This window comes from Crocodylus porosus, unplaced genomic scaffold, assembly GCF_001723895.1.
Source record: "Crocodylus porosus isolate Cpor-Errol unplaced genomic scaffold, CroPor_comp1, whole genome shotgun sequence".
Taxonomy (NCBI): domain Eukaryota; kingdom Metazoa; phylum Chordata; order Crocodylia; family Crocodylidae; genus Crocodylus; species Crocodylus porosus.
The window spans coordinates 1,790,166-1,807,630 of record NW_017728897.1 but is presented as its reverse complement, the minus strand read 5'-3'; the positions used below and the strand labels follow the sequence as shown (position 1 = coordinate 1,807,630).

Genomic DNA, 17,465 nt, shown 5'->3' with positions numbered 1-17,465 from the left:
AAAAGATATAGTTTGCACATATGTCAATTAGTAAAAAGCTTACACTAATAAATAGACAACATAATAATACAAATTAACATTGACAGTGATTATAAAACAGATAAAGGAATTAACTTTTGGTTATCAATTTATCGATAGTCTTTCAGTTAGAAGATACACGTCAAGTTGATTCAGCGAAGTCAGACGTCTCTGAACTGGGCTGTCAGAGGGAAAACCAGGGGAGGGCCCTCAGTCAGGATTTGGTCTTCGCTTTCACAGGGAGTAAGAGAGGTCCGTGGGGGTATGGGAGAGAAATGACCCCTCTGTTCCGTCCTTCCCTGAGGGTTATTTAACGTGCATGTTTTTTTATATCTTATTTATGGTAATTTTTTAGTTAAACAGCTATTTATAATGTACTTTATAGCTGTTATCCTATAAGGTTAAAAGGTGCTAGAAATCATTATAATAAATTATTGCCCAAGCTTGGGTTTACTCAATAAGCAAATCCCATTGCTACATTAACTAACTACATTAGTTTGGGGTCTGAGATTAACATGTTTTTACTTAAGTTTAACTTACTATGTCAATTATACTTTGTGATTACCTTTGTTTTTATTGACTCTAAGAAAAATTTTATAAATTAGCTATGTTTGCAATACAATCTTTAGTTTTGCTTTTTAAAGTTCACACTGTCTGAAAATTAGTATAAAAAGTTATATATACATTTTTTTTCAGACAGACAGGAAACTGCTCTTATAAGCTACTTCAGATACCTCCAAAAAGCAGATTTTTCTTTTATAAATTGCTCATTAACCCTTCTGGTTCTGGCTATCATAAGTCACCCCTTGCTTTTTGAAGTATCTGCTTTAAAAATATGACTTTTGCCAGGTGGCATATGTAGCATCAGTGTGAGCAACAACATTTACTTTGGCATATGGGAGGAAGCCGAGTAACTACCCTGTCCCACAGTAACATTGACAGGTTTTCTCTTGCCAGCCTACAATCCATCACCAACGACTGAGAGGCTAGTTTCGCACTTTTTTGATTGCAGCTGGGTGTCCCCAGTATCTCAGTGTGTCCGAGGCCTTGGCAGCGGATGCAATCTGGGGTGTGGGAGCATGGGAATGCCCCACATCAGTCAAACAGCAGCAAGCAACTAGCAGTCCTGTCATGATGGCATTCTACTTCTTCATTGCTGGATGAGGGGGGCGGTGCTGATCTGGAGCAGGATGATGCCTCACTCATAGACAAGATGGTTGTGAAAATGTGAACTATTGTCACTTCGCAGCTCTACAGGAGGTGGGTAAATGGCTAGCAGGTTTGCCAGTGCCTTGACGGAGGCCCGGGCAAACATCATTCCAGTGACTACTACTGCTACAAACACATACTGTCGTTTTCTGGGGATGCGGGGAAGTGGACTTATAAAGTCACATTGCCAGACTTGCCATATTACTTTCCCATCGTGCAATGACAAAGGGGTAGTCGAGGCAGGCGTTAGTTGGGCCTTGACTTCCTGGCAGGTGATGCACGAGTTGACTACTTCCTATGCTTCCCTTTCAATTAGGTGAATGCCCCAGGTGGCCGCTAGGCGAGCAGTGCCATCGCAGCCAGAGTGCTCACGCTGTCGATGCAGCCGTTCTGCGGCGGCTAGCACTCCAGGGGTCTGCTGGAGGGAGGGGCTGGGCACCTTCGCGGGGGTAGCTGAGCTTCTGCTTCAGCAACAAGGGCTTCTGTGCTGCTTTTGGCTAGCTCATCTACTTGCCTGTCCCACTTTGCTTCAGGCCCTTCAGTTTTTTCGCTCCCATGTGCTACACTAACATGTCGTATATGTAGGGGAAGGCCTCCTTCTGCCATTACCCACAAAGTTTCTCAGTCATTATAGCTCCAAATATTTTTGCCTCGTCTTTTGAAGTTTTCTTTTTTCCACAATGGTAGCTACTTGGTGCACCCCTCTACTACCATGCACGAATCGCAGTAGATATAAATGCGTTTTGTATAGCTTGACCCTAGTAACAGCTCATAGATGGCCACGTTGGCTACAGTGGCCAGTTCAGCATACTGCGCACTTTGGCCGTTTTCCTCCATTGTAAGCTGCTTACTATCTCGAATCTGTATGGCAGCACTCCTCCAGATGTGACCTTTGGCTGAGCTGTCGGTAACCTAGACTTTTACATCTTCTGATGTTTCCATGTCAGGTGAAAAGGGAGGTGCTTCCTTGATGGGAGATGGCTCATCAGAGCTGGTTGCGTCTGGGTATATGTTGACTGTGCTTTCTGTGACTTTTTCTACTACTGCTGGACATCCCTTTGGGGTTACCCGCTGTACCCGACTTAAAATATAATAGATCTATTTTTGCACTGTTGTTTCTTGGGCCCTCCTGCCGGGCAGGAGGTGTCAGTCAGACAATGCCATTCCCAGGATGGGTACCGGGGTGGTTATGACAGTGGGTAACTCCCCTCTCAGGGCCTCTGTGGCTTCGAAAGCTGCGGCGGCTGCACACAGCATTTGTTCTAGCAGGGTGTATCGGGCTTCGGCCCCCTTCCAGCCTCGGCTCCAAAAAAAACCCAAAGGGCTTTCCCTCTGCCGTAGGTGTATCTCTTTGCCATAAGCTCCAATGGGGCCCCCCGTTGGACACAGTTACATGGAGCCAGAGCTCCCCTTCTGGGCGTCGTGCTGCTAGGGAGGCGTGGATAGTTACCTCCTCCTTGATGGCCTGCATAGCATGTTGGTGCTCGGGGCCTCATTCCCACTGTGCCTTTTTTTTGCACAAATTATACAAAGGCTGGGCCAACACACTAAACTCAGGGACATGCAGGCACCAGAAATTATGCGCTCCCAGCTGGGCTTGCAGCTCTTTTACATTGTTGGGGGCAGGGGTATCTACCAGGCTCTACAGCTCCTTAGCCAGTATGGTGGGTCCACCTTGTTGCTACTGGATTTCCAGGAATTCACACTGGGGCCCAGCTTCTTGGATCTTTTTGCTGGACAGCATGAATTCAAATGCCTGCACTTTCTCCTTTAGGGACTCAAAAGCACAAATGATTAATTCCTGGTCCTGGCCTCCCACCATGACATTGTCGACATACTGTCAGACATGCACCTTCAAGTGGCTCAACTGGACTTCGTGGACCACTGCAGCCAGCACTCCATGGGCCAAGGTGGGGCTATGCACCCAGCCCTGGGGTAGGACTGTATAGGTGTACTGTTGTCTTAGCCATGTGAAGGCAAACAAAGGTCAGTGATTTTCATGGATGGGAATAGCAAAGAACATGTCTTTAATGTCCACGGATCCCATCCACTGGGGTCCATAACACCTAATGTTTTCTGTTAACGCAGGCATGGATGGGACCGCAGCTGTTAAATCGTTCGTACTGGCATTTAAAGCCCTAAAGTCAGTAGTCAATCGCCAATCCCCATTTGGTTTACATACCGGCCACACCGGGTTGTTGTACAGAGAATGAGTCCAAATGATGTTTCCATCCTCCAGCTGCCAATTGATGATGTCCTGGATGGGTTGTGTTGCCTCGGGGGGGGTGCGGTATTGAGGTCGGGGTACCCCCTTGACGGCCAGCAGGGCGAGTGGGTTCATAAAACATTGGGCTACTGCCATCATCATGTCCTTCTGCTCAATTTCCCGGGCTGTGGCACAGCCAAACTGTCAGGTTTCTTGTTTAAGAACTGCTGCCCTTGCAACACATTTAGTCCTAATAAGTTCAGCCCTCCCTGGAGCATTATGGCAGCTGCTGTTACTATGGAGCCATTAGGCAAGGTGAATGTGGACCGGACCAAATGTCTTGGTCATCTGGCACCTCCAACTCCTACCACTCAGTAGGGAACCTTTTCCATTCTGCACAGTCCAAAACACGTAGCTGAGCACCAGTATCTAGCAGCATGTTAACTGACTTTTTCCTTCTATTTAAACAAATCTTTGCAGGCACTTTGATTCAGGGGTGACTCAAAGAAAAAAAAACAAAAAACCCACACTAATGAACAAAAAGGCACTGAAGAGAGTACGACACTAGCAGCTACAACTGTGAAAGCTAGAACTCTCTAAAGAAAGTGCAGATGGGTGAACTTGGAAAAACAAACAAACAAAGATGAGATTCTTGACAGTGAGACCTTGCTGGGGTCGTTTGACCCCAGTACTCTTTCCTGCCATGGCAGGGGGTCGGACTTGATTTCATAGACATTCAGGCTGGAAGGGACCTTGGAAGATCATCGAGTCCAGCCCTCACCCAAAGGGCAGGAAGTCAGCTGGGGTCATAGGATCACACCAAAATAAGCATCCAATTGATGATCTGCTCAGGTCTCTTCGACCCTACCAACTGTGAAACTATGAGACATGAGTAGGCATGAGGGGTGCAAGTATAGATACAGGAGTTGAGAGACCTGTCCTTCACAGAGACCTTGGGGAGCATGAATAGTGTATGGTGTCTCTACCAGTCGAGGAAAAGCTTCTCCAGGTTGGACCGACTATTAATCAGACCAACAGGTGTACAATAAACCTTTCTGAGCTTTTGCCACCAAGCACATATCTGTGTTGTGTTTTCTGCATTGCCTTTGGGATTTGGAAGCCCCAGTCTGTATATGGAAAAAGCAACAGCAACCAGATACCATGAGAGGAAATACACTGCATGACTCAGAACAACATTAACTGTTTGAAAGGTGAACACATTTGCAATGTTAAAAACCAGACATTTTAAAGGTTTTTTCTTCCACAGCTAGGTTCTTTGTAATATTTTTCATTTTGAAAAAGATCTATTTTTTGATGGGAAAAAAAATCATTCCAAATATTCGTTCGGTCACAGAGCTGCAAACCAGCAGCCAACAGCCCTCACTAATGCAAGTGCAGTGCTTTCTAGCTACATTCCAGTTCTGGGCCCTGGGTATGTCTCTCGGAAAAATCTCTCGGACTTAAATATTAAAACCTGAGGGTGTGCAATCAGGTCCACTGTCATTTCCATCCCTGCAAAGCTGATGCAAAATGCTACTGGGCCAGAATGCTCAAGGGGAAGGTGACCAGATATCCAGCTACAGACCCGTGGGGTTAGCATGAGAAAACCCTCCACTCTTTTCTCAGTTTTCTCCCTCTGAGCTCAAAATGGGGATTTTTCAATATGGTTTCCTGGGGACTTTCTTTTTTATTTTTAAACTTGGACTTTTTTCCATTGTGCAATCTGCTTCATTCAGGAGGCTTTGGAAACCGTGTCTGTGTAGGTAAGTTTGTCTCTGAAAGAGAGCCTGGCCTGAGATCCCGTGACTTGCTAGTTTTACAACTACCGTGCCTGCCACAGGCTTCAGGACCGGGCAAGTCTGACTGGTAGCAAATGGATTTGGTAGCCGAAGACTCTGGAATTTCTGCTCCATCCCGAAGGAAGCTGCCTAGCTCCCGCACAAAGCATCACCTGACATATGAACTACATTAATAACTTGGCAGGGATTCAGACATTGCCAGTAACAGCTGCTGAAAGAACAGCTCCCTTTAGCTTCTGTACATGCAGACAGCCTAAGTTAGCACAGGGTATAAGAACAGAGTAGCCTCTGATCAGAGGGAGGAACTGCTATGGGAAATATTGATTCAAGTTCAAGGATCCTGCAGGAAAATTTAAAGCAGAACAGCTCTTCCTGGAAAACTAAATTAACTGAAAGTCAGTGACCACACAGGCAATGAATCAGGAAGAGCTGCTCTGGAACACCTCCCTATATATGCATATCTTGAAAATATTCAGGCTAAGCCTCTTCAATTTAAGTAAAAACATGTGTTAAATGCTAGAATTGCTTCAGCCACAGCAATTCAGGGCCCTAGAAAAGAACTGTATTTGCTTTGAGCTCAGGGCAAGCAACTCTTGGTGTTTCCCAGGGTCACAGCATTTGCAACATTATTATCTGCACCCAATATGGTGATATTTCCATAAAGCACCTCTCTCCCAGTCCTCACCCTGGCTCCACCGTAGTACTCTGCAGGTTCACCTGTTGGTCTCAGTGCCTTGATCCAGCCTGCCTATGCATCCAACCACTATGAATGACAGATCAAACAGATAATGTTTGTATACAGAGAGCACTAGGGCAATTAATCTACCACAGAAGGTAGCAATCATCAACAGTGTTTCAACACCGGATTGCCTTTAATGTGTTTATATACCTGGGGAATGACTACCACTGCACAAAGTGCAAATGAATGATTCACCCACCAGGCAGGAATTTCTACCTGCTTTCCCCCAGGCATAGTCCGAGCTGTTTATCACCCCATTCTGAAGTTGAGTTCATTTCCATTTAAGGGTCTAACTGTGGGTCAGACGTTGGCTGCAGAGAAAACAAAGGGGGGGTTGTTTATCGCTCACAGACAGACTGGATCCACACCTCCTGCTGCACACAATCCTTATCACCCAGCAACTTATGCCTGATTGGTCCCATTCTCTACTAAACCCTGGCACAAATCAGGAGTAACTTGGTAGGAACCAAGGCTACTGTAGAGGCGGCTGTAGCTCATGATGATGTAAAAGCCATGACTGAAAGGAGGATTGTGCCTCAATAAGTCACTGAGGTCTGTTGAGAAGGGATTTGGACCAGAGCTGTTTTTAGATCCCAAATTCCCCCCGACCCGCCACTTGCTCTAACTCAAGTCAAAAACAGACTCAGCCTTTGCAAATCTAACTTCCTAGAGCTCTAACAGCCTTTCTAATGTCATTGTGAACCTAACAGACTGTGGTTCATACCCATTTGCTCAAGAACGTACAAGGGGGAGGGTATTTGACTGTCAGTTCTCTATTTAAGAACCGTTCAAGTCATTTTACTGCAATGTTCTTTGCTGAATATTCATAGTATCATTAAAATGCAGGGAAGGAGGGAACCTCAAGAGATTGTCTAGTGCCAGCCCCGTGCATTACGGCAGGATCAAGTACACCCAGTCATCCCTGTGAGATCCCTAGGGAGCCCGTGCCAGTGTTCCACCACCCAGGCAGCTGGCAATTTGTCCTAATAATCAACTCAAATCTTCACTGCAAAGTAAGCTGCTTCTTGTCCTTTCCCCAGTGCCTCCTTTATAACAATTCTTTATATTTATGTAATACCACATACCAACACCCGCACACTATATCCCATACTTATTCAAACAAAAAATGAGGGTTTTTCCCTAATCAGAATAGTAAAAATAGCCTCTTGTCTTATATTTGCATGCAAAACCATTCCCACCCTTTTTCAAAACATTAGAAGCAGTATGTGCTCAGTCATGGAAACCAGCTAGGAAGCTGATTCAGTGCAGCCCACACTGAGCCTACCACAAAACACTTGGCCCACATGCACACTGAAACGTGTGCATGTATGTAAGTCATGTTTTGATTCCTGGTATTTCAAACTAGCAAGGTTTTCCTGTGCAAAGAGGAAGAAGGGCATGGGGCTGGCAGCTGGAGCAGTTCTAAGAAAGGCCTCTAGCAGCCTACTACTTGATCTCTGCAGCTTCTGCCCCCAACCCTTTGCCCCTTTCCTCTCTGACTCAGGCTCCATCCAGTTCTCACAGATTAGGTCTAAGATCCCCCGTGGTTAGTGCCCATAAACCAGTTCAAAGGGTGAATATCCGGTAGAGGTTTGTGGGGCCTCCCTGATGGCAAAGAGTAAGGGGGATAGCATCTCATCCCATTTACTTGGGTCCCTTTGGATACACACCCAAATCATACCTTTTAATGTCTGGTTGAATCATTCTACCAATCCATCTGTCTGGAGATGGTACACTGAAGTCTGTTGCTGCTTGATCTGGAGTGTCCTGCTGATGCCCTTCAGGATGCTGGACATAAAGTTCTTCCCCTGTTCAGTTCATATCTCTTGTGGTAGCCCTACCCAGGCCACCCATTTTATTAAAGCATCAGCAATCTTTGGGGCCATCATGGTTCACAGGGGCACCGCCTCAGGTAATTGGGTGGCATAATCAAAGATTACTAATACAAATTGGTAGCCTGCCCTGCTACGCGAGAAAGGACCTGCTACGTCCAATGCGATGCGATTGAAAGGTCTCTCTGCCAGGGGTAGAGGGATCATCGGCACCTTTGGTGCGTGCCTCTCCTGTCTTTTGGCAGGCTGGGCACTCCTGGCAGTATTTCTCTACCATCTTGTAGAGTCCCAGCCAGTAAACCCGCTGTTTTAATCAGGCCTCGGTTTTGTCTCTGCCTAGATGCCCCTCCATGAGAAAGGCGTGAACCACTCTCAACAAGACCCTCCAGTACCATCCAGGAACGAGTATCTGGCTTTGTTCCATCCCCTCTTTCCTGGTCTCAACCCAATACAGAATGTTATCTCTTACCTCAAACCAGGGGATTTGCCTTACCCACACTGGATCCAGCACCTCACCTTCACATTTGGCTAGTTGGTCTTGCAGAATGTTTTTAAGCAAGGGCTCTCTTTACTGCTTTTCTTGGAATTGGTCTGCATCTACGAACCGGTCCAGGTCAAACTCCCCTTCTTCGAGGTCAGCCGGGTCTCCATAGCATGCTGGGTGGGACTTGTAGGTAAGGTCTTCCCCTGATTGACCCTACATAGCTTGATCCAGCACCTCACGGAGATAAGGCCAGTCTACCCCTAACAGCATGGGGCGGGGCAGGGTCTCAGCCAGGCCTTCTGCTAGCTCAGCTGTCCGTCCCATCACCGTGAGTTTCACCCACCTCCTTTCATATGTATATGAAGATCCATGTATACATGTCATGCTTACTGTGGTTTCGAGCCTCCCCATCTGGGGCGGTTTTAAATCTGCTCAGACCATGGTCTGGGAACAACCTGCATCTACCACGGTGGGGAGGATTATTGTCCCCCCTATCTTGAGCTCCTCTACCACTGGCTTGTTGTTTCTCCAGGGGCCCTTGTGTCTCCCCAAGCTACAATCCATCTGGTCTTCATGTGGGTAGTTGGAAGATGTCTCCTGTAGCCCCTTTTGGGGACAGGTCCTGGCCACTTGGCCTTTCTCCCCACACTGGTAACAAATGAATTATTTGTTATCCCAGCTTCTGCCCTCACATGTGGGGTTCCAGGGAGCTTCCCCCCCTCCTACCCTCTGCCTCCCTTCAGGTCTTGGGGCTTGGGATGTCCCGGCTCCCCTCTCTCTTCTGGGTTTATCCCCTTTGGCTTCAACCGCCACACAGTTGTTAGCCAGTTGGAGCGCCTCCTCCATACTTTTTGGTCAATGTCTCCTGACTCGCCTCTGGGTCTGGCTCCCTAAGTCCATCAGGAATTGTTCTAATTGTTCTCTTCCACCTTTTTTTTTTAGCCCTGAGCTTTTGTCAGTATATCTCAGGGGATATCTCCAGCCAGTATAATATCACAGCCTTTACTTTCCCATAGTCCCGGGTCTGTGCTCTGGTTAGAACTCTGTAGGCTGCCTGGGTTGGTCCGATCAGTAGGGGCCCAAGCCTTACTGCCCAGCTAACCAGGTCCTATTTTAGGGTCATGGCCATGCGTTCAATGGCTTCCAAGAACGCCTCTGGGTCGTCTTGTGGGCACATCTTAGGGAAACTTGTCCCATCCCCATCCTGGGTCATTCTCTTGTTGGCAGTTGAGGAGGCAGATTCGAGCCTCAGCCTCCTGGGCTCTTATCCTCACCATTTCTTCTAGCTGGGCTTGTTGCCCCTGAGGTATACATAATGTCATAGTGTGGGCCTACTGCCAATCCACTGGGGTTTGCACCTCCATGGAATCCATCCTATCACCAAGTCAGAGAGATTTCCATCTTTTCCAACCAGATGGTTCTGTGGCTACACTCCAAAGACACTGGAGCACTGTAAAACCAAAAAAAAACCTGCCTCAAGGCTTCTAGGAATATATTCATCATCATGCACACTTAGAGAGCAGAGCTGCAGTTTACAGGCAGACAAGTAATATGTCCCCACTATGAGTACTGATTACTGAGTTCCAAAAACTCAGAGCTCCAAATAAGAAAGACCCTAAGAGGAGGAACCAAAATGACTGGAAACCCAGTGGGTAAGTGCAGTTTTTACCCAAGGAAAGGCTTCTGGCAAAAATAAGTTTTGTACTTTATATAACAATTTGCATTTTCAAGTAATTATATAGGTATTAAATGAACAAAGAGAGTTTGCTTTAGGAAAAAGTCACGTAAGAAAGATAGTAGACATGGATAATGCTAATTAGGGTCTATTTTGTCTGCTTTTCCATAATTTAAGAAACAAGTGTCACCCAAATCAATAACAGGCAATATTTGAAACAGGAAATACATATCAGCCTCCAAACTTGGTGTTACAGGATGTTACTGTGACAAACAGCTTTATGAGGGAAACAACCAAAATAGAAAAAATAAAAAAGAAGTTACAATAGCCAAGGAAAACATCTGTGTAAATGCTACTAATTGATAATATAATCAGGTCACCAGATGGGAGCCAAGAAAAAATAAAATTTATTAAACAGCCCCATAGAATAGGTGTGTATAGTATTTCAAGGGCATAAATTCACACAGTGTCTCCTGGCATGTGTCGGAACAATTATTAGTGCGACTATTTCTACCTTCCTTTTAATAATCTGGCATTAGCACTAGTGGAAATGGTTTGCTATTGGGGATCATAAATCCACAAACTGCAGTTCAGAATTCTGGTTTTAAGAATGCAAGGACCAAGTTGGCACCAGCTTTCAGCTTTTCAGTTACAGAGCCTGTTCCCAGACCTAAAAGCTAATTTTAACACTGCTTTTGTACAGCTATATCTACACAGCTGGGGGGCTCTCCTTATCCAGATAAGGGACATACAAAACAACACTAATGTACTTACTCATTTTGTACACATATAAAATAACAGTGTTGTCTACTCATTCCTTTTTCTTTTAATCTTTTCTTTTAAACTGATTGTCTTAGAAAAATTGGGCATGGATTTGAATGTTCAGGAAGACTCACATTTCTGGCTCTGAAGCTCTATAAACTTTCAGTATTCAGGACATCTGCAACATCTAACTATTTTCAATATGCCAAGATGGCTCCCATTCCAGTGGCACAGTTTGAATAGGAGTTTGTAGAAAGCTTTTAAGTTTTTGGTGTGAGAGGTTCTGCGCATGCAAGATGTGGTTCTGGACCAGCAAGGACAAGATTAAAACTCTGTTTGATGATGACCTAAATGGTGCTCATCTTATAGAAAGGAAGAATGTGCAGAGAACAGCGTACACCCTCTTTTTCCTGTATCATCTCCTGATCTAAGTTGTTTAGGAAAGAATGTGGCTGTGGCCCTGTTTCTTAAACTATCCCCTCCTTCCCTAAAACATATGAGTGGTCAGAGGCAGGAGGCTGATACATTACCCAGCGATTAATCACAAGCAGCTTTAATTAATCAAAAGAGTCAGCACCAAAAAAAAGCAGCCTGTGTTAATAACTAAACCAGAAACAAAACCAAGCAAACGCAACCAGCAGTGCCAAATTGGCCAAAGTAACAAAGCAGAGTGCAGCCCAAGAACAGACCAGCAACCCAGCATGTGCCATTAGGCTCTCTTGAGCAAACCCAACATAACAAGAGCCAGATCTGTATTTGGACACCCTGCCACCTGCATGGACCACCATTGGCTTCAGGGAACTTTTGTACAGCAGCAGAACCTCATCAGTAGGGCTGGAGTTGCAAGCGCAAGGCTGAAAGCTCAGAACTGTCACAACCCTAAAACTGGGAGACTATGAAGAAAAGCCCCAGTTATGCCAACATCTGCATGCACTTGCACCAAAACCAATTCTGCCTTTCTGCTCACACTCAGAGCCAAACTTTTAAATCTGGAAGAAGTCACCCAGTAGAGGCAACAAAGCCCCACTCTGCACCTGTATTTGCAAACAGTACCTTGTGCACAGGCACTGTAAGAGCCCAGATGCAATCCTGTGTTCCACAGTAGCATCCCAAGATACAAAGAGCCTGAATCCTGCAGATTCAGAAAGGCATCCCAGTGCACAGGAGAGGAACGTGACCTAAACTAGCAGACATAGTAGGGGATGGCAGGAGGAATGGATGTGGGGAAAAGGGTACATAATATATTTTTAGGAAAAGATCAGTGGCCACTCTATTCCAGCTTTCTGGCCTCCTGAGAGCTCCCCACGTCCCAGGACTTCAAGTGGCTAAAAGCCTGCCAGATTTGGTGTGGTCGGCTCTTTTGGGAAAGGGCGGTTGTTTTGTGACATTCCATACTTCCTGTTTCTTGCTGCAGAGACAAAACGAGTCAGGCCTTTCTTTGATCAGAAGGCAAAAATACTAATTATTGCAACACTGCACTATGTCACAAGAAATTTGTGCTAATTTCTTGGCTCATTTTTTGGCCCTGCTGCTGGCTTGAGTCATATAGAAAACACTGCTTCGTGTCTTTGTTTCCCCTTGGTTTATCTGTGTTGGGAGAAAAAGGCTGGCTCTTACTCTGACTTTATGCAGTGCCTAGCATGATGGGACCCTGGCCTGGTTGAGGCTGCTGGGTGCCGCTGAAATACAAATGCCAACTACAACAGGTACAGCATACACAGAACATACAGCTCCAAACTACCCCTGGCTAGGAGCAGGCTGAAGGAGCAGTCTGCTTCTAAGCGGAAGAGTGATTTAGCTCACAGGTAAGATATGCTGCATATGCAACTACACGTTTCAGGTGGCATGTTAAAAAACTCTCAGCAGAACATCTCTTCTGCTCCCATGTCCTCGATAGAGGACTAGGAAGGAAACCATAAAGCCATAAATTCAGCGTGTTCAGTGAGCAGTCAAGAAAAGTGAATCATTCCGGCTGCATTAGTCTGCACTCAGGACAGCAATAAACACAGCTTAAAGCAACTTTGTACTTCCCCTATTCCAGGGCTGGTAAGGGCAAAACCATGCCCCTCTAGTGCAGCTAAGACCAATCATGTATACCAGCCAGCAACTCCCTGTATGAAAGAATCCAGCCCCACATGGCTCCTTTATCCCACAAAAGTTGAGGCCATAAAGCAAGGCCCAGGGAAAGTCTAGTCCTCAGAGCTCAGCCATGATTAGAGCAGAATCCACCAATTCTCACCTGGTATAGGTGGTAAGCGCAGTGTAAAATGTCCAGAGAAAGACACAATGTGGAGATGGATAGGAACTGTGCAGTAGCACTCTGCTTTTGTCCACTGAAACTGCTCACTTTGCTCTGAACGTTCAGGGAGCGTGAATCAATGACCTCAGGCAAAGGACAGTGTCCCGTGAATGCAATGGTGCTCCAGGAGCTGAATGTCAAGGCAGCCTTTCTGCTATTCAGCACGCCCTACCTAGAGAGCTGCTGTAATGTCTAGCTCTAGTATAGAATACAATGGACTCACAGACAGGATTTCTATTCCCATACCAGCCCCTGCTCTTCTGGATGCCTATCAACATGTCATTTTCCCTCCCCAGGGCTCCTTTTTGCCACCTGTAAAACTGAGGTAATGACACCAATCTCCTTGGTAAAAAGTTCAGAGATCTACTGATGAGAAACGTTCTCTACAATCGAGCCCTCATCACAGCGTACCACGCATAGAACTGAGGTTGCAGTAAAGGATCTATACTTGCAATTTGTTTAGCAAGTTAAGTGACAATTCCTTCAGTCACAATAAATACTTCCATTGCTCACGTACTAAGTCATGATAACAGTCAATCTCCTAATACGTCTCCCGACTTGTTGGCATTACTAAGATCAAAACATAACAAAAACTTCTTTTTTTTTAGTCACAGGAGTAGGTTTGCTTGGAACACATTGCCTGGCAGGAAGCTGTGTCTAAGCTAAGGCTGCAGCTCAGACTCCCTCCCCCTTTGCTGCCGGAATGCTGTTTACTGTCAGTTTGAACTTGCCTTAGTTGGTGACTCAGCCCCTCTATAGGCACAAAGGAATCCTGTAACAGGGAGGAGCGCTGAAATGAAGTCAGTGCGCCATGAGATAAGGCTTATTTTGTTCTTTGCTGTGTTTGACCTTTGCCTTATTCTCTGCAAGTCCCCCCTTTAAGAGTTTGTATTATCTCGGAATATCAAGTAGAGTGAAAATTTAAATAAAAAAAAAACCTGCAAAGAAACTGTTTACTTATGATAAACTGACCACCTCTGATGTGACCAGCGAATAGCTCATTGACAAAGCATTTCTATTCCACGCCCTAGTACGCAACCAGCGAACTCACCGCAGGCTTTGCCCATGCTACAGATGCAACTGGTTAAACAACCTGTTTCCAAAGGGGAGGGCCCAAGAAAAATTGAAATTTCTCTGTGAAACACTTTCCGTTACTTTTGGCACTCATGTCTGTGTGTTGCTTTGTATGCCTAGGTGGTGTTTCAATGTCTGTTTCTGTTTCTATTTCCATTTCCTTTCTTTCTTTGCCCTACTTGTTTGTCACACACTGGATCTTGCACAACCCTGAAATCACCAAGTCAGTTTACATGCTATTTTTGTGTGCAGTAGTACATCACCAGTTCCTCCCAATAGTTGGTTTGGTGGCTTTTTTCTCCAGTTCATTTTGCTGCCCTCTGCTTTTCTCTTAAAGGATCTTCATTTGAGGGCAGCTTGTTGTTGGGTTTAGGAAACAGGGCGCGATTCACAGGGTCAGTAATAGATTGCGTTGTTTTTTATGCTGAGCTCAGCAGTTTAAACCCAGTGAGCCTCCAGTGACTGAAAGCATCTGAGGACAGCTGGGTGGTTTGTGCGAAATGCCAGCAAGTCTCAGGCTATGTCCAGTGGTGCCTCTGTCATAGAAATCCACTCTGTAACCAGTGCTAATTAGCAAGTTCAGCAAAGCAGAACTCTTCACTTACCTACACAGGCCGTTGTAATGAAATGGTGCAGTGCTGCTACATCTGCTCTGCCTTGTCTGTGAGCCAGAAGAAAACTTTCACCTCCCAAAGTGGGCACCTCTCAGCAGCGTGACATTTTCTGAAAATAAATGGTTTGGTCTTTAAATTGGGTGCATCTACACGTGCATTAATACACTTCAGTTAATGCACATTAAATCTAGTTCCCCCATTGTGAGTTCCTGGGAAAATGCACATTAGCCTGTCTTAATGTGCGTAGCACAGGGTGCCTAAAGATGTGCTGCAGGGCTGCTCCGATGCACTGTAATTCCAGCACATCAGAGCAGACTCAGTTAATCAAGTCTGCTGGAGCATGGCAATTGCTGTGCTATGCTCCAGCCAGCCTCTGCATCTCATGTATTAGTGTCCCCACACTTCAAGATGGCAGCAGAGGCACTTGTCAAATGAGCTTTAGTTCAAGTAAGATGCTGCAGCATTTTAATTAGAGTGGCTCTTAGAGCCACTCTAATTAAAGTGCCTCCTTACCCACCAGAGAATGTGCAAAAGTGCCCACAGTTTTTAAGTGATCCTTAGGATGCCTATACATGTAGAGCGAGGCTGCTCCAACGTGCTGTAATTACAGAGTGCTGGAGCACACTCGATTAATCGAGTCTGCTGGAACATGGTAATTACCATGCTCCAGCAGACTCCAGAGTCACATGTATCAGCACCCCCGTGAGAAAAATGGCAGCAGGGGTACTTTAACTAAAGCTCGTTCAACAAGCTTTGGTTCAAGCACTCATCGCCATTTTGCAATACACGTGATGCTCTGAGCACTCTAATTAGAGTGGTTCTGTGAATTAACTAAATAACAAGTTTTTTCAGTGATGCTTTAATGTGCATTAAAATAGGCTAATGCACATTCAAGTGTACCTATAGACATAGCCATTGTGATGCAGAAAATTTCCATATAGGCTGCCAGGTTTGGGTATGAACAACAAACCTCCCTAGGCCTTACCAAGAAACACAGCTTCCTCTTCTAATCTCCAGTGGATGTCACTTGCAACACTGACTTGTATCATTATGCTATCAGGTGCTCTTGGATGGTTCAGGTAGCTTAGGCTCAGGACTCTTTGTACGCCCTGCTAGGTCTTCCCACACCCAATTAGCTTCCCATCCCTCAGAAGGCAGCTGGTTTAGGAAGCTGTTTTCTGTGCTCCACGGGAAGGTTTCTTTTGATCAGAAGTACGGGACTCTTACAAGGTTTCCGCTGGAATTCCCAGCTGGGAAAGGAAGAGTTTCTCCGAAAGGAAATCCACGTGGCACTTTCCCTTCTCTGTGCTAGGCTAGTCATGGGGATCGTCTGCTAAACTGCCTCGATACATGTGGAAAAGGGAACTGACCACAATTCAAGAGACCATTTTCACACACTACAGAGCAAAGTATGCTGCCTCTACACCCACTCTGTTCCCCCGCAGCCACATGAGTCAGAAGGGAGAGGAACAAACAGGGGATGGTAAGTGAGTAGAGGAGAGTGGGTGATCCCAAATATGGGACAGGACCGCCTCTGTGGGGAAAACTCAGTGGAAACAGCAGTCGTGTCACACACGCTTGTAAACAGCACTTGCTGAGCAGACGCAGCCACAGCTGCCTTGCTCACTCAGGGGTTACAGTGAAACAAACTATTAAGGGCAGTTACTTTTCAAAGGAAGCAAACATAGGTCCTGGAAGCCCTTTGCACACAGGGTACCTGATGGCTGTAGGATGCTGAGGTATTGCTGACAAGTGCTTTCAAAACAGGCTGGAGAAATTACGGAGGTGCAACTACTTCCCAAACCAGCCATCAGTGTCCCCCTGCTTTACCTGTGACAGATTAGGGTGCTGCACTTCACGGTTGTGCAACGGGGCTGCCTGCGCAGTTTTAGCAACAGGCGAGACCAGGATTTGCTCGGATTTCCTCTCACACGGTTTCCCTGGAAATTCCCAGCTGGGAAAGGAAAACCCCTCGGCTCTGCAAGCTTGCAGGGAACAAAAGAGGGGCAGCTTCTGCTTCTGCCGTAACGCCTTTGAGTCCGTGCCGCTATGCAAGCAGATAAGTTGGCTTGGCCAGGCAGGAGGCTGGACTAGCTGACTTGCTGCGGTCCCTTCCAGCCCTCCTCTCCTAAACGGACACAGGGAAGTTCTTTTTCACCCAGCACGTAATTAATTTAAGCAAGGGCTTCATTGCCACCAGGTGTCCCAGATGAGTTTAGCCAGACCCACAAAGGGACAGGACACATCCTTGGGGGAAGGGGGCATTGGTAGCTACTGAGCACAGGGGCGAGGGCCACGGCTTCTGAATCAGAGCTTTCTAGGCCTGACGTGAATTATTTTCAAAGACATTTTTCGTGTCCCGAGCCAAATCAAGTCCAAATCCACGAGGCAGTCCAGAACCATAAGTGGACCTAAAAACAACAAACATCCTCCACCCCATCCGGGGCTGCAGATATGTCCAAAGGCTTTTGGCGGGCATCCTACCTGCAGGCTGGCGGCTCACCTGCCCTCAGCCACACGGCCATAGGAGCAAGCTAGGGAGGGGCCTCCCATTTCCATCAAGAGGGCTTTAAGCCCCAGCACCTCGGCGGGAGGTTACGGCTCCGAGCCGGTGTGAGGGCAGCGGTGACGTCACGGCACTGAGGTAACGCCCGCCGGCGGTGATGTCATAGGGACTCCGCGCAGGCCCGGTCGCGCTGGCGCATGCGCGGTGCGGACCCGGCCGGCCGGGCCGATGAGCGCAGCGGGCGGTGC

At 46.5% G+C, this 17,465-nt stretch overlaps 1 protein-coding gene across 1 annotated transcript in view; it reads left to right on the top strand.

The window, feature by feature from the left end:
- The first annotated feature begins 3,712 nt into the window (after positions 1 to 3,712).
- Positions 3,713 to 17,465, top strand: part of CHMP7 (charged multivesicular body protein 7) — a 23,581-nt gene continuing 9,828 nt past the window's right edge. Inside the window, exons 1-2 of the mRNA XM_019556546.1 lie at positions 3,713 to 3,807; positions 4,280 to 4,285. Of these exons, the coding sequence (XP_019412091.1) occupies positions 3,713 to 3,807; positions 4,280 to 4,285 (101 nt within the window). The remainder of the gene's footprint in view (positions 3,808 to 4,279; positions 4,286 to 17,465) is intronic.